The sequence below is a fragment of the Pseudopipra pipra genome, chromosome 13, assembly GCF_036250125.1.
Source record: "Pseudopipra pipra isolate bDixPip1 chromosome 13, bDixPip1.hap1, whole genome shotgun sequence".
Classification (NCBI taxonomy): Eukaryota; Metazoa; Chordata; class Aves; order Passeriformes; family Pipridae; genus Pseudopipra; species Pseudopipra pipra.
Window position 1 is genome coordinate 9,752,590 of NC_087561.1, and position 18,109 is coordinate 9,770,698.

General features: G+C 39.9%; 1 protein-coding gene across 11 annotated transcripts in view; it reads left to right on the top strand.

Annotated features, from left to right (window-relative positions):
- Positions 1–18,109, top strand: part of IL1RAPL2 (interleukin 1 receptor accessory protein like 2) — a 419,062-nt gene that overhangs the window by 302,047 nt on the left and 98,906 nt on the right. For 10 of the 11 annotated variants that reach the window (XM_064669936.1, XM_064669938.1, XM_064669939.1 and 7 more), the window contains one exon: positions 11,371–11,445. The exons of the other annotated variant lie outside the window; for it this stretch is intronic. In XM_064669936.1, coding sequence (XP_064526006.1) covers positions 11,371–11,445 — 75 coding nt within the window. The remainder of the gene's footprint in view (positions 1–11,370; positions 11,446–18,109) is intronic. 11 annotated transcript variants of the gene reach the window in all.

Sequence of the window (18,109 nt, forward strand, 5' to 3'; positions counted from 1 at the left end):
AGCCCAATCCTGCAGCTGCATTTGAGGACTCCCTTTAGTTGTGATATCAGTAATGCATGTTTAGGGACCTGTCTCTGGATGGGTAGCAGACAACAAAAGCATAGTACAGAGAGTAGTCTTTAAACACAAACTGAGAATAATAACAGATTAAGACAGACATTCTGCCTTAAGAGCATGTCTGACAGTACTGCTGCACTGTGGTTTTGCTTTTGTGATCCAGCCCTTTTACGATGCCACTACACTTTTACTGATTAAAAAAACCCCAAACAGCAACCGAGGAAACACCAGCTCTTTCTTTCTGTATTTAATCCACCGGTTCTCTAAAAAGCAATGATGCCATACAGTGTGTAGATAATTGATAGATCTTTATATAGTGCCTGTATTACAAGTGTGCTGACACACAAAGATTTCCTTTAATTACTAATTAAAATCTGGGAGAGAAAGTGATAATATTTCCCGTCTCTAATTCTGTATTTAGATTATCTCCATATTACCCTGTTAAAATACTTTGTTCTCTAATTATTAATCCAAATATTGTTCACCTCCTGAGAAACTCTCATCCTCTTTAGCTATGCGTCGCACGTCTTTCAGTTTAAACCATTGCCTTGCATTTCTAGAAAACAGGCCTTAGAATTGAGGTAAAAGACTTGCTGAACAAGACATAATCTTTTCTCCTGTAATAAATAAAAGGTGTTTGATAGCTATTGTGCATCAGAAGGAGTTGGTGGATGTCTACATGTTGATTATAGAGAACTGAGTGTGCTGCATAATACGTTTTAAAGCAGAGAACAAAATGAAGAAAAATTTTCAAATGGGGGTAGGTGGTAGGTAAAACAATCCCACGTACCTGGGCAGGTTACCACACTCATCGTATGAGGAACGTGATAAGTAATGCAGCCTTTACTATTTCCTACACTGCCACTGCTGAGTTTGTGCTCAGCTTTTTCATCAGCCAGTCATCCCGTCCTTGGGGATTGAAGTAGGATAGATGGTCAGAAATTTATATTTGGGAGGAAATTTGTGTGGTTTTTTTTCCTCAGATTTTGCTTTCATTTTACGGTGGAAAAAAAGCCAAAATTCTCAAAAATCCTGTCATAAAGGCACATCTGATGAATGCTACGTGAGAATGCTGTTTCAGAAAGAAATAGAAGTTTCAAGGTGGCATTACTGGACAGTTGCAGAGGTCTTCTTTAAAAGTCTTTGTTGCTTGAACATTGTTCCATGAGATGGGGCAGTAGTAGTACATAATCATACATAAGATATATATAGAATGGCAGTTAAAATCGTATGTTGAGTTTCGTTTGAAAGATGTAGTTTGAATGTAATGGCAGGTAGTACCTAGAACAGATTGAATCATCTTGTTCTCTTGTTGAAAATGTCAAAGCAAAATCTTAAATTGCTTCTACACATGACAAACAGAAGACACTTTCTACAGGAAAATAAAGTGTCAAGCAGGTTCGTTACAACAGGCTGACACAATTTCATGAAGAATTTCTCAGAAATTACATTCCTGGTGCAAAACTTCAATCTGGCTTCTGGAAAAAGAAGTAGCAGAAAACCTAAAAGCTGGGTAATGAATGGTCCTCTGAGAACAGCAGAGAAATGCAGAAGCCAAGAAAAGTGATTGTTGTTTCGAGCTGCTTCACCAACAGTGTCCCAGTGGCTGAGGGGCAGGAGCAGTGCTGATTTCTGTCCTGGCACTTGGTGGAGAACTTACAAGAGAACAGAAAACCCCTCTTAAGAGCCTGCTTATGCACAAGTAGTTCAGGCAGATGATCTGGGTATTGGGGCAGCCCATTGGTGTCGTGTCCATGCACTGTTCAGAGAGCTGGTGCTGCCTTGTCTACCAGGGCTGGGGGGAGCGAGTTTTCCTAACCACACATTTTGGGTATATAAGCCTTGGCTGAGAGGATTTGTTAATAAAAATAGGGTTAGTTCCTCTCCAGTTTTTCTGCTTGATGTTTGTTGGCTCTTTCAATTTTTTTTTTCTATTTTTCTCTTGATTTAAAGATTATCTTCATCTCTTAATAAAGGATGGAGGAAATATACTGAAGGATTAAATCCTTATCAGCAGCCATTTGAAGTGCCTGTGGGAGTGTTTAATCTTACATTTCAGGGGATTTGGAAGCTAGGCCTTCCTGCAGTTTCTGCTGCCTACAGTATATGTAACATGTGCTCAAATTGACCTGTGGGACAGGTACAATCCATCACTCACTCTGCTGACAAACTTATTTTATACTCCTCTGATATAAATGTCTGGTGTGTTGGCAGCCTGCTTAGCAATGGTCACATTGATTAAAAACAAGTATAGTCCCAAAGACATTTTTTTGGCCATATCTTCACTGTTTTCCATTGCTTTTAGTGTTGCCTTGAGGTCTCTGAATTGTTTCACTGGGAAGTTCACTTTTAAGTCTCCACTGTGCTGTGTGTCACTCACTGGGCTTCTTAACAGGGCTGCCCAGAGATGCACCACTGGGCACTGGCACGACATCCATCCTCATACTTTTTGTACACATGGATCTCTATGCAGCCTTTAGTCATGTTCCTGTAGGAGGTTTGCTTGCAATTCTTTACATCCCCACTGACCATTAAACATTTTCAAGTAATATGTTAGTTTTAAAATATTACATGTTTATTGTTGAATAGTTGCCTGCTGCAAACCTGATACAGTGCTTTGCACGTTTGGTGTATTTTTGTGAAAAAGAAATTGCATTCTCAGATCAGAAAACTTTCCTGTGTTTGATGGTAGCTGATACTGAAAGGTTCAGGTCCCAGGCTGATCACTAGAGGTTACTCTGCTTCCCATCAGCTGGTATAAACTCTGATGTAAGTGGTAAAAGGCAGCAGTGCTGACTCTGAAAATGGGTCGTCTCGCCAGAGATTTCTATGGATGCTACTTTTATTGTTAATTCTTTTAAATCCTTTGCCTCAAACAAGAAGACAAATTTCCTGGGATAACTATCTCCTTCATTTCTTAAAGCATTGTCTTTCATCAGAAGATTTACATTTTCTTGATCTTTGGTCATGAGGCAGGATAAACAATAGTGAGCGTATCTATGATTTCCTTATGTGCCTTTATTATGCCTGCTTTTATTCATTTTTCTGCTCATCCAACCAACAATGACATGATTCGGCCCAATTTTTTCTTAACAATGCTCCATATACTTAGTGAATGATATAATTCAAAACTTCTTCGATGGAAAAATGAAAAAATATTAGCAAAACCTGGTGGAATATATTTTGCAGCTTTTGAAGGCAAATTAGAGACAAAGAACCTACATAAATATTGCATAAACATTTTATGAAAAGGTTTTCCTTGTCAAGGATAGTAACATTTTTCATCACTGTAACAAGCTTTGGAAGCCAGGGTGCTGATCCAAAGAATGGATCTGAATGGGGCAGGATGAAACCTACTCATTAGCCCCCTACAGAGCAAAATCAATTGGCAAGGGATGACTTTACTGAAGTTCCATGTGTCTTACTTGTAAATATAGTTAATCTAAGAAACTCACAATTTAAATTCCATCTAAAAATTGTTTGTGGTATGGTAGCTCTGAAATTGTGATGGTGCTGCTGAACATCAAAGCAGGCTCAGCTGTTACACGGTGCAACATCTAATCTTGTCCAGAGTACAAGTTTTAAATGGTTTCTACTGCCTTTGAGACTTAAGTGAAATGAATTTTTAATATCCATCTTCAGTAGCTCTGTCCTCTTTGAAAAACTGCACAGGAATGTTTGGTCTGTAGCGAGGGTTTGATCTGGGCTGTCTCAGGGCGCAGCCATGTGGTTGCTGAAACAGCAAACTAAGAGAGGTGGCAAAATGGCACCATCTCCTCCTTTGGCAGATTGTGATGAACACTGGCTGGAAGCTGCTGTTGAGCTTGGAGATGGCTTTTCCCAGCCCCAAAAAGAGCACCCATTGTTTTACCTGTGTATAGTACCATAGGGGCTTAAGACTTAGTTCAGCTGGTGCTCATCATCCACGATAATTCTCTTTTGATACACTCTCTATATTTAATACAAGTTTTTTTGGTTTCAGAAAATAATGGATTGCTTTGAGTTTTATTATAAAATCCACTCCATGATAATTCATGTGGCTTGAGCTGGGCTGTGGTGCAGTAGTTCACTGTGCACAAGTGGTCAAATTGATCATGGAATATTAATTGGTTGTGGACTGCAGGCTTTTGGTACTTTGGCTTCAGGTTGACAAGAATGATAGCTTTCATTTGCATGCAAAGGCTCCAGCTGTCCTTTTAAGATGGATGATGGGATCTGGCTTCATCCGTCACCACTTCTTTACTTTTTTATAAGACAGAAAGAAAAAAGAATTAAAAAAGCCAAACCATAAAATGTCATAAAATGTTCTTTGCAGATCTCCTTGAAATAGAGGGTAATTTCAAGCATCTTATTTCTGCCCAGAGTCCAAGAGAAACATTTTGAGTGCAGATCAAATTATGTGTCCTTTGTGCTAAATACTCTCTGTTCATTAAATAAAGCACACTCCATTTGAGATTTTCATGAATTACATTGCAGGAAAATGTAATTTACATTTAGTAAGAATTTATTACACTTTTTTCTCTACTTCAGAGGAAACTCATGCTTGCTTCATAAAAGCAAGCTGCATGATCCACATTTAGGAAAGGAATAAAACGATCATAGGATCATTTCAGTTGGAAAAGAATTTTGCATAATATAACACAATCTGTGAAATTTGGAAATGCAGTGAAAAGAAAGGTGTGTTGGCAACTGTGGGAGTAAGGAAACTTGATAGCACCATACAGTGAGAGCCCTGCTAACACAGAATTCTTCTGCTTTCCAGCACCCACCTTGCAATGACTCTAGTGATGGCACCAAAAGTAACCCCTACCATCAGTGTCACTGAGTGTTTCACATCAGGAGATGTGTAACAGTCAGCTGCCACTGGCATTTAACACGTATATTGCAGTCGTGTGAAGTGTTCAGCCCTGTTGTAATTACTTTGTGATAGGCACCTTGTGGGATTTTGCCATCTGTGCTTCAGTAATGTGCAATCTGTGCTATTGTTTCTATTCCACTTCACCAGAGTCCTCCTAAGTCGTACTCTATTGCATAAGTTCTGCCAGAATCTCACCATTTCATTTTCTACAGCCCTGCATAACTTGACTGCCTTCTGAGAAGGGGGAAGAAGGTCCAGCACAAATCAGAAAACTAGAAGATCCCAACCCCAAAATCTAGTTAATCTCTGCTTCTCTTAACATTTCATTAATTCAAGAGTTCATCTAGTACCTGATGCTGCTGCTCTTCTCTCCAAAGCCATTTGCCTATCTCCGTGCACTCCCATAGCATCCCGTGTGCAATAGCTGAAGACAGATGAGAAGACTGGCAGCAAGACTTTTTATTTAGAGTTGATTTTGCACATAGAGTTGCCAGCTGCTCTTACTAGTTCTAAGCAGTTACCATGGGCTGCAAGGTCATGCCTGCAGCAGAAGCTGTTGGAGCAGCTGGCAAGAACGGGCCAGTTGTTTAGAATTTTGACTGCTCTCAAAGTCAAAGGAGCTACAGTCATGGCCAGCTTCTTCTTGGTGCCAGTAGTATGACCTGTCAAGCACGGGGCTGTTCTGAGTCATTGAGGACTTAATGGGTTAGAATCAAACCCACCAGTAATGATCCAAGAGCATTTGACTGCCTCAAAATTCATTTCCCTTGCGAGCTGCATTTCAGCACGGACACAGCATCTTCCTTAAAACTGTGATTGTGTTGTCCTTCTTTCTATGTCATAAAAAGAATTCATGTGATGAATGCCAATTATTTACTGCTAATATAAAAGCGCTAAACTCCTTCTTGCAGAAAATTGTCCCACAGAGGCAGTCCAAACAGTGCATTAAGGCACTCTTGATCCTAGGTAGAGTTTTCAAAAAGTGATATTTGTGATGGTGGTGGCAGAGGGGGAGGCATCCCGTTGCTGAATCATTTCACCGCCTTGTCCCAGAAGAAGCATTTCCTGCTTGAATAGTAATAAATAGAGAAAAACTCTTTGTCACTGGTTAATGACTCCTGACTTCCATGCAAGTTCTGAGTTTATTAAGTTGGACTTTTTTTAAAATAAGTGTTCAGTGTTTATTTTCAAAGATGTAGACATTTATTCTTTGTCAACATTTCATTGCAATGGCTTTATTTGTGTTAGAACAAAGACAGACGGAGGTGCAATCGTTTTGTCAGCTTGCTACTGTGGGGAAGGAAATAGCACAATAGCCAACTGATGGAGAAGTGTATTTTGACTGACTGGTAGAACACACTACAATGCAGCTAATGAGGAAACAGGGTCCTTGTATAAACACAGCCTCACAAAATTGCATTTTTATGAATGAGTTGCTTTATGTGGTTTTCTACTACTTTTCACCTTGTGTAGTAATTTACTGCTGTGCCAAGAAAATGAAAAGCAACCATTCTGATCTGATAGCAGGGCTTGCTGGAGATTGTGTGTTAGAGGCTCAGTCTGCAAAGTCCAGGTGGGAACCCTTGGCTCTTTAAAGAAGCTTTTAACTCTGCAAGTGCACAGTTCGGTCCCTGGCAGCCAAATTATAGCTGTCACATTTACATTTACATCTGCACAATTGGCTCACACATTTGCTTAGGTGTAAGCAGCAACATGAAAGATAAAGCAGTGGCAGGTCAGGCCTGAAGCATTTTCCTGCCAGGCATTGAGAAATCTCTTGGCACAAGCTGAGATTATGGATGAGACAAAGGGAGTTAGGTATAAATCTTTTTAAAAGGTATAATGCTGAGCTTCTCTTAGCAACATGTGCCCTCTGGTTAACATATTGATTTAGAGTTTTAGACGCAGTTAGTTCTGTCGTCATCTATGGTGTGAAAGTTGCAGTGTCACTGCCAAGATTTTTAGATGCCAAAGTAGATCTAAGCCATGCCTGGAAGCATGTGTACTTGAACTAGGAGTGAACAAAAGCTTAACTTTGAGTATGAGCTGGTTTCAGATTAAGGATTTGGCGTGCAATTATTTGCCCCAGAGGCTGCCATTCCAACAGATCTGTTCTGCTGTCAAAAGGTTAGCCAGATTCTTGATTGCATGATACTAGATGCTCTGTGTTAACTAATGGTGAGAAAATGCCAGATCCTTTGATTGAAGGAAGTAGGTTGGTATGTACTTGTCTCATAGAAGATTTGAAACAATTTTGTTAGATTCCCTGCATTCTACTTCGTGTTTGGATAATTTTCCTTTCATCATTCCAAATTACGTGAACAAATGTCCAGGAGGTACATCAATAGCAAGTTATAGAACAGCAAATGTACTTTGTGTGCTTATCACAAGAAGAGTGATACCACGAGAAAGAAAAAGAAAACTGTTCCCCAGAATTTGACCAATTCTTACCCACATGGGACTTAACATTTTAGATACCTTAGAAGAGTTATCTGACCTGGAAAATTCTCCAGCTATGCTGAGTCATAAGAAAGAAGCCCTTTAAATCATAAGCAGCTGGATTTCAGTGCATGACCCCAGTGCTGACTGGCTTCACACTGGCAGCAGTTCAGGTCCTCAGAGCACAGGTGATGCCTGTTGGCTTGGAGCATGGCCTTTGCATGGCACTGGGGAAGGTGATCTGTGTTCAATTCAGAAGTTGTGTTTAGCTGAGCCACTCTAAATACACAGTAAAAGACTTGTGTTCGTTGTAGCAACAGCTTGGGCTGTCTGTCTGTCACTGTGGCTGCTGTAAAAGTCTGACTGGAGTGGGGTGAGTATTGTGAGGCTGCTGCAGAAGGAAGGTAGGAAACAGTCTAGGGAAACAGAGCTGTGTCAAATAACAAACTGTGAAGAAACTGATGCTTACTGAGGAGCCTGATAGTTTTTCTAGCAAGTTATCATCGCTTATCCCTAAATCATGATATCCTAGGGCTATTTGTTTTCAACTGCTTTGTACTTTTTTCAAGAGAACTCATTAGTGTGTCAGATTATGTCTGAATACAGAACGAGAGACTTTTGAAACAGTAAGGCTGTGGTGGGAAAAAAATGAGCCTTCAGGCTCTTAGGCTGCATTGACACTTAGAAGCAGAAGCGAACTCTGTCAAGGCAGTTTTCTTCTTCATTTGGTCCTGTGAGTAGCTCAGCATTGACCTGGGCAGCATATTATGCTCTCCTTTATCTGATAAAGATCACTGTGTAACTAACTGCAGAGACCAAATCTTTCACAAGCATCTTCTCTGCTCTTCTGCAGCACTTCTGGTGGGACAGCATATTCCTTGTGCCTATGACCAAGAGAGAATAAAAATATTTGTCTTTAAAATTCTTCGGAACAAACCCTATGACAAGTGTTGAAATCACAGCAACTCGATTATTGTTTTAAAGTTTGTGTGTTACTTTCGAACGGGGTGAATATAAGCATAGGAGAAAACAGCACTTCAGGCAGTCTCCAAGCAGTCTGGCTGCTAAACAGCCTCTGGCCATGTTCAGCAGGCTCCTATGGGAGGCACATGCATTGCCAGGTGCCCCTGGGTGAAGAAATGTCTTTCCAGCTTGTCATCCAGCACCTGTGACTTCCAGCAATGCCCCAGGTAATGAGCCTGGTGTGAGCCCCCCTCAGTCTCTGCTCAGTACTATATCTATCCATTGGCACCTGCAGAAACAAACCCAGTCTATTCACAGAATGAAATCCTAGAACAGCAGGCAAAGGCAAAGCAACCCCTTAGTGTGCTGCGTTGTCAGACCTGGTACCTTGCAAAGGTAGGTCTGTCTGTGGTGCAGGAATTGTGCCTTGGGAAACTAATGTCATCCATGTTGTAATGGCTTCACCATGTAAGTGTTGCTGCTCAGAGCAGCCCAGAGCCCTGGCACATTCCATGGTGTCTGGAAGGAAAAATAATAGACAGCTCTATCCCAGTTCTTCCCATGACAGTTCATGAGGTAGGTTCAGTTTCATAGCAGAAGTACTGCTGTCCCTTTAATAAGAGGAAGAGTGTTTGCAGTGCATTTAATTGTTTCAATTTAAAGTGGCTTTGTGGGAGGTGAAGCGAGAGTTATACTGTTAAATATATGTTGATACAATAACAGCACTAACTTTTTGTTCTGCTTCCCCTTGAGCAAGGCTGGAAATCAGAGTGCCACACATCTGTCAAACTGTTCTGAGAATTAAAGAAACTTCTCATAGAGAACTGGGAATTTGACTAGAGGTTGTTTGTGGACTTCTGTCAAGTACAGAGATCATGTAAGATTAGAATCCTTCCTAGCTGAGAATATCTTGTATTGCCTTTCTGTTTAAGAAGGACCAAAAGGGAATTTCATAAATGATAATGAATAAGTGATCTGATGTCTGACCTCTAAAATAAGAATGGGTTTTGTTTTCTGTAAACACATCTGACATTGAAGAGCCAGCAGTTCATTGCCTTCAAGTCTCAAAATCCCCTTGGGCCATTTCAATTCCTACAGAAAGTGTTCTGACAGGCTGCCAGTTCATTATGGTGATTACTCTCCAAGAACAGTATGGCAAAGTACAACCATTTAAAATGCAGGAGCACATTTAGAAAACATCCAAAGACTGCAAGTAAGCTAAGGGAAACAGGGGGAAGCCCTGGTCAGGTTGAGTTGCAAAGGGTGCAGGTGGAGATGAGATATGAAGAGAACATTAAGCAAGGAAAGCCTGACCACACTGGCACAGCGTGGATGCAGCTACTCCAGTAAGTTTTCTCCATATCTTACAATGCACAAAGTACAGTTTGGTACCAGAAATGAAAAATAATAATATAAGAAAAACCTAAAGGTAGCAACAAAAGCCTGAAAAACTGAGGAAAAAAGCTGATAAAAAGAGTACCGATAATATACCAGAAACTGAAACTTTGTTGAGGCCCTTCACAAACTACAAGGCACACACTCAACTGAGATGCAAGGTTTTGGAGGTTGGGCTTTCCCTCTCTCCCACAATCAAATTTCCACCTAAACCAACAGTTATCTGGTATATCAAGTTGTTTAGAACTTCGTCAGGCTGAATCTCTTTCTGCATTTCATGCTGTACTCATGAATACTCATGTGTGTGCTGAGCTTCAGACATATCATCATGTCTTCTGAAGGGCTCTCTTAAGTTTGATGCCCAAAACTCCTACCTCAAAGTTTTCAGCTTTTGTTAGGATTGAGATTCCCTAGAAAGCAAGTACTTTGACCATATTTACAGGTTTGGCAGTACTTTGTCTCATTCTCTAATGATGTTCAGATGACTTAGGTGCTTTAGCACAGCAAATTAGTTATTTGTTTCTACCAGAAATTTTCTACTCGCAGGCTAATCCCCAAATAATGTGATTGTACAGGTAGTGTTGGTGTTGCCTTTGCATCAGTCTTGTGAGTCTGCACTGGATTAACATTTTTGAACTGCTGAATTCTCAGTAACAGAATTTTCCACTTATCTATCATTCTGAGCCCTGCTTGTGGTTTTATTCTTGATAACATGCTGTTTAAATCCCTTTGGAGATTCCTGTGTTGTCCTTTTGGGTACACTGTACAAGGAGTTCTTACAAGCACACATGATTTTGATTTGAAATGCTGGCTGCTGACTTGTTACCAGAATGCCTTTTTTTTAATAGGCTAAGCAAAACTGTAGCATCAGTGGAAGGAACCCTGTTAACTTTTAAATGGCACCAGGGAAGTGTTTTGTGCTGACAGTCACATCTTAGAGAGTTTTAAAAATAGTGTTGACTGTGAAGGAAAATCAAGCAGGTATTTCTTTAATACAGTTTTCATTTTCTGTAGATGTTTATGTAAAATTGTTTTGTAGGTTGACAGCATTTGTTGGTTCGGTTTTTTTTTATAGGAGATTTTTTCAGCTACCTCCAATTTCACACAGCTGTGATTTGATAGCTGGTTATCAGTCACATTAGTGGAAGGTGTGACTGCTGCACCTCTGCTTCAGCCCCTCAGCTGGCTTGTTTTAAAGCCGTAGAGGGCTGTGTGGAACCCTTAACTCATGGCTGAAAGAGAGCTGGGGAGAGATGTCCTTCCAGCATCCAGTGGCTCAGGCTGAGTTGGGAGCATAGGCTTGGAGCTTTCAGAGCTGGAACTCCCTCTTCTTGGTTCAGGGAGATCTGCCCCAGTCATGGCCAAATTTCAGCTCTGTTTAGTTATTATAGGTAGGTTAAAAGTGAGAAATGGAGTTTCTTTTGCTGCTTTGTATTAAAAGTGTAATTCTTGAAATAGCTCATCTCTGTTGAATCAGGGGATCACCACAGCCCTGAGGAAAGTGGTAACACATTGGCAGCGTAACAGCCATAGTATGTAATAAATGTTTATGTACCATCAAGTGTACAAACATTTGATTGCTTACATGACAGAGCTTTTTTTTTTTTACAGTCATTGGTCTCAATTTTTCCATTACATTTTCTCATTTTCTTTTCTAGCTTTACTCACAGACAAACCTCCAAAGCCATTGTTCCCCATGGAGAACCAGCCAACTGTTATAGATGTCCAGCTGGGTAAGTCCCCTTCTGGGAATAATAGATCCTGAAATTCCACTCTGGTAGCAGATGGGATAAATTGAAAGTGGTAAGAAAGGTTTAGTGGTACTGTTATTACATGCAAATCAATTTGCAGCTTCTCATTTATAACCATAGAATTTACTGCCATGGCAATTTAAGGGAATGAACTTGTGTAATATCAGGGGATGGCAGTACTAATTGGTTACAATGGGTATTAAATATAAAATGTTGATGCTTTTTTTAATATATGATTGACATAGTAATATATGTTTGCATTGGTGCTGTATTGATTAATTGATGTTCACCCTAAGACAAATATTCTCATAAAAGAGGTGCTGATTCCTTTGAAAGTCAATGTAAAGCAGTGCATTTTCAGGTTGTTCTGAATGTTTACTAGAAAGGGCTTTTGACTAAAATGCTTGTATCCTTTTCTCACTCCTGTTATATATTCTTCTGTGAATGCACATCTCTGGATCTCAGCTAGCAGCCTGTATTTTCCTTCACATTAGAAACTAATGGTATAGAGTTCTGCTAACTTTGAGGAACTGTGGCGCATCTTGATGCTGAAAGAACTGCTCAGCTTTGAAGTTAGAGGTTTTTTTCAGTGATTTGAAAATAGATTTCTAATTTTGAGAGGCAGAATTGGAGTTGCTGTTGAGGACTGTGGTGCCATGAGCTTAAATTACAAGAAATGTATTGCAGATGGGGATTATTCACTTAAGGCTGAAGCTGTGGTGTTTTTCTTCTTAAGCTTGACTTTCTTCCTTCCTTTATAACAAAGCTGGCTAGGAGTCAGAGGTAGAATGGTGTTTAAAGGCAGGCAGGGTCAGCATGAAATGTTTCAGTGGGGCTGGTGACATTGTGGTAAAGCTGTTTGTGAAACTCTACAGGGGTCTACCTGAGCTGAGTACAAAGGCACATCCTTAAAGCAGGTGCCTAACAATGTCAGTGAAGTTCTGTAGATGCTATGAAGCATTTAAAAATGGGGTTTGAATTCTTGAATGTGAGAATATAAATGAGAATATGAATCATTTGTGACCTGAGCTAATCTTAAAGATTAGCTTTCTCTCATATACCTGAACTGACTGCAGTCAGGAATCTGCAAGGCCTTGCACAGGGAAGGAACTGGGAAGCAGTGGAACTGGGAAGCAGCCAGTGCCACATGAGTTGTGGAGACAGGTGCATATGTGCCTGTTTAGGTTCCCCTCCACAGGGCTCAAATGTTTGTAGCTGTAGCTGAGCAGAAATGATCCCTAAAAGAGGATACAAAATGGTCTGAAGCCACAGTCAAACCCCTACCTGAATTAGCAGCAAAACATGATCATTGAAGTTTGGATGAGCCCAGAAGACTAAATTCAGTCTCCTGGTCCAGCTTCTTCAAAGTCAACTTTCTAATGATTTCCTTTGGGGGCACACTGCCCCTGCATACATCTGTGTAATAAAGGCACCGAAAGAGTACTCATCTTTATTTCCTGTGTTTTCATTTCATCTTCATTTTCTCTTCCAAATTCCCCTGTTCCCTCAGGACTCTGGTTTTTTGCACTGAGTTGTTGTTTTTTTTTTTTCTCTGTGAAAACATTTTGTTCTGGTTGATTAAAAGGAGGTTTGATTAAAAAAAATTAAAACAAACAAACCCCCTCCTCTCCATGGAGATGTGTCTCAGTAATAGGATTTTGGAATATCTCTAGAGGGAAATATAGATCTTGCATCTTTATATGCTGGAATGTAATCCATTCGTTGTCCCCTAAGATCAGGGAACTTACATATGGTGCTTTTTTTTTTTTTTCTGATATGTTAATGGGTTTGGTTATTGCCACCAAACCATATCCATATTATGTGTTATATTAATGCTTATGCAAGAGCCTGAACTGACTTATTTTGCAGTGAAGTTCATTGATTTCCCCCTTGATTTTACTTGGCGAATAGATAAAGCTAGAAGGTCCTCAGGGAACACCTTCATCTTGTGGAGGCCACCTGCAGCTTGGGGCTGGGAGGCTTGTTCTGGCCTCTGCAATGTGGTGCTGACCCTCATGATGTGCAGGAGAGAGAATCATTTGATTGCAGCACAGTAATGGAGGAGAAAGTTGTATATAAGGTCACTTGCTGGAGTACTTCTTTGAAATCTTGTTAAGCTCCAAGGAGTTTTGAACAATAGATATTCTTCAGTATTTTATTAGAAATCAAAGCAAAGTTTCTGTGTTTTACAGGCCCTTTAGCACATGGAGTCAAATCACCCAATATGCCTGATTTTTTTTTCAGTGGTTCTGCAAGTATGAATGTGCCACTAAACTACAAAAGAAACTGAGTTTAATCCATCTTCTTGTTCTGCAGAGATTATTTTAGTTTTCTATTGGAAAACTAATCTTTAAAGAAATAGCTGTCTTTGCTGTATAAGTAGAGGAGATTAATAGTTATTTACTGTCTTTATGCTTAATGATAAGCACAATGCAATGCAAAATCTCTCTAGAACTCTAGGCAGTGGCCTAAGTATTTAGCAGCTTATTTGACCTTACTGCAGACTTCAGTATTCACCTTTTAGCTTTCAGGTTTTATAAGAAGATTCAGTGAAAACAAGTATTTACAATTCTTATTGACAGCAGATAAAAGAACTCCTTCAGGCTTCAAACATGGTCCAGAGCCTGCCTTGTTCTTCTTAAGGAGCATGAATGTACTTTTTGCTTTTTCTGTTTTTCTTTGGCATGTGACAGAGATCAAAACCAACCCTGTCAAGGTTAGAGAGAAGCAGAAATTGGAATTTGCTTCTTTCCCATTTTCCATATTTGCTTGTGCTGGAGAAACAGAGCGAGAGACAGGAGGCTTGACAGGAGGACAAAAGAGCATCCCAGAGGACTAGAGATATAGTCAAAACCAGTTTCACTGTCTCAGTTGCTTTACCAAGTCAGATAATCATTTCATGTCTTGGCCAACCTAGGAAATAATGACTGATTTTTTTTATTTTTTTTTATTGTCCACTTACTGCTTCCTTTTCATAAAAACGGAACTAGGGGAAAAAAATTCTTTTTGTGTTTTAGCTCTTTGCTTTGGGGTTGGTATAGAAATGGTTCTTGATTGCATTTACATTTAATCTTTATCTTGGTTTTAACAAATAATGTTTGTGCTTACTGTATAGCATATGTTTTGCAAATATGTGATGTTACTCTGATAATATAATGTTCTTACTGAAAAAAAAATCCTTGAGTTGACTTCACGACATTAAAATGAAATATGATCATACAAGCCAAAATACACATAACTCCTATGCCCAGGAGATGGTGTGGCTTTAGTAGAAGGCATTCAAGATTGTCTCCTACGTAAAGCTCTCAATGTGAATTTATTAAAGCTTAATGCTGTTGTGATTCGAAGTAGTTGTTCAAAGGCCCCATTTTTTAGAGAAGGAATTTGCTGTTGCTTTGACTGACCATATAAACCTAAGTGTGTTTGTGGATTGTTCATAACAAATCCCTGAGGTTACAGAATTCCTTAAGTGATTTAGAAGAGTGAAGATCGAGACCTCGGTCAGAAGTCTCAAGGCTGTGAGCAGTAAGTTTTAAAGATCTATTATCTATTTTCACATACAGCTGTCTGACAGTAAGAGGAGCATGCTATGCTGTTAAGTCTTAAGATGACATGTTGGGACATGGCTCTGCTGATTTCTTAATTTATTCTTTAAATTATTTTCCAGCTAACTTTGCTAACTCTTAGTGCTTTGAGAACATGCAAAGAAAGAAAACCAATCATTTGTGTTTTGATTATACGATTACAGAGTAGGTTTCTTCTCTGAACCAGCTCATTTGCACAATTCTGGAAGCCAAAATCTGACTGATACCTGATAGCTGTGAGCTGTTGTGCTGCCAGCTCTCTGCTGGTGTGAAAACAGCATGGCAGAGGCATTTGCAGGAGAAAGGAAGCACAGTTGTGCTCTGCTGCTATTTGACTGGACACGGATCTGTAAGGATCTTGTAAGGAGCTATATCTAGCTAGTCTATGTATAAGCAGCTGCCAGAGTCATCTAGCTTGCACCATGGCTACTATTTTACACTTGTGTGTTCCACAGGGTATCAAAAAAGCTAAAATTACAATATCAAAATAGAAGCTGCATCTGTCAATCCTGTTCCATGTAGTACACTGAGTGTAATGTTAAGTTAGTCTTCTCCTTATGAATGAGTTAGCTGAGACGGGAATGCATGTTTGCATATTTGGATCTGTATTCATTGAATATATAATTTACACATCATTTGCTTTTCAGCTATGTGCTGGGTTTGTTTTCAGGCATTTAGTTAAGAAATGTAGCAGGAGTCTTACAAAACAAAGCAAAAATCATCTATGTTAATTCATTTACTGAACAGGGAAAATGTCAAGGGGTTTAACTTGCTTTTGTCATGGTAGTTTCTCTGCTTCTAAAGGTGCTGAGGAAAGAAAACACATAGTTTATGAGGATTGTCACTTTTCTAATAGCTGACCTGTTCAGAAAGATTTTGTTTCTAAAAGATTTAACAGTGCAATTCCTTGGGACTCATTATTAAGCAGATCAATAGAGATCAATAGAGCTACTGTAAAACAAGTGCAAGGGAATATACAAAGTTACATCTGCTGACAGGTATGGGAATAGAATAAAAATAGGAAAAAACCTCTTTTTGTTTGAAGCACTGGCTGTAAGGAGTTATTTAGGAAGTGAAAATTTGTGTATTTACTGACATTTTAAATATATATTTCTTCACTGTCCACAGTGTCTATTTTCACTGAGACCCCACTTCTTTTCTTAAAAATAAATAGTAAATAGTAATTATTAAAAAAAAAAAAACCTGCAAAAGGTTTGAGACATCCATTTCATACGAAGCCTATCTATTCAAGACAATCCAGCAGTGTCTCTCATTACTGATTTGCTCATTAAATCTTGCCTTCTTCACATATAAAGATACAGGTATTTGATAAACAGTTGAATAGGGTGGTGATCTTGGACAGAAAGCAATACAGAAATTCTGAACTGTAAAGTGATTCAAATAGAGCAAGTGATTTGAAAGTGAACTTGGGAAGGAATTCTCATTTTGTGTGTTTACAGTGTGGAAAGGGCACTGATACTTGTCTGTGGTCAGGTCTCTGAGTGTTGTGGATGTGCCTTTTGATTTGCTCTTTGTTTAAAGGGTCATGTGTGATGATAACTGCTCAGGAATGTAGCAGGTATGTATGGAAAACAGGGATCTTGGATGTTGGTTACTCCATGCTACCCTGCTGCCCGTCTTTCCCTCAGCTCCCTCAGGCATTCTCCAGCCTAGGGCTTGTCAGGGGCTCTCAGATGGAGATCTGGGTTTCTGTGAGCTGGGCCAAACCCAGAGCTTTGCACCTCCCTGAGGGCAGTCGCCCTCCATCCCTGTGCTGCTCCTGCTCCCTCTGCTCAGCTGGGCCAGCACAGAAAAGAGGAATATTGAGGAATATTGAGGTGAGCTGACCCAAATGGGCCCTGAGTCAGCAAAGAGGCTGAACTGGGCAAAAGATGAAGCTGAGACCAAGAAGGAGTGTCTGAGGAGGATAAAATTAAAACTTAGAGGGCAAGGAGAAGATAAGACTGCAGATTTTTTTTTCTTCTCCCTGCCTTTTCTGTTGAGATTTAGAGCTCTTGTCACCCTCTATGAAATGTGATGACAGCCAAAATACATGTTTGCAAGAAGTTCTTGGAGCCCAGCAAGAAGTGTGCACAGAAGTGTGCTGGGCTTCTGCAGCTGATACTCAAATAACCACATGTTCAGGGTGACTCTTCTGAAAGCCCATAGCCTGATTAGACTTGGAAGATTTTCCTGGAAGTGTTTTGTAGAGAGATTGTTGGCCATCAAATTGGACATCTCTTCTCTGATTGTGAAAAGAAAGGGGATGGAAGGAAGGAAATACTTTTTTTTCTCTATTCTCTTCACTCATTCTGTGAGAATGCCTGATAGTTTTGATGTAGATTCCACCCCTTTCCTGTCTTCCAAAATTAAAAAGCTCTGATTAAGATAATTAACTAATATCTGAGCTTTGATTTCACCTAACAGATCAATCAGTAAGAAATCATAAGCATGTGAAACCAGAGCCTTATGAAGAACAGCCTTGATAGATGATGATATTATCTTATATGTACACTGAGGATTTTTTTCTGGTTGGGAAAATACAGTAACAATCAGCATACCATTTTCCTATCAGAATAGTCTGATAGGACTAGTAAATATTAAAAGCAGTAGTACCCTAAGTGGAGTAGTGGCTTATGGTGCCCCACCCAACTGGCTGAATGGTGCACTGAGTGCCCTAACTGAAAGTTATCCATAGAGACTCATTACTCTTTCCTTGTGCAAGACCTGAGTGTAAGATGAGAGACAGTCTTGCCCCAAATCATGTTCTACTGCCCTATTCTGTCTCTGTGGAATAACCCTTACCCCCACAGAGATCTAGGTCTGTGATCTGAATGGCAGAGCAGAAGGGAGGTGGAATTAAAGGCAGAGAAGGCCTGTGGTTGGTGTCCCCTCCATCCCAACACCAGCAAAAATTTGGTCCCCTTCATTCCCAGTTCTCCCCACACTGCACCTTCATCTCACAGCTGTGTCCCCTCTGCACTGTTGCTGTCTGGAGGAACAAGCTGGTACCCCTCACTGTTGTGTCCCCCACATGTTCTTCCAGACATCCATGGATCTCT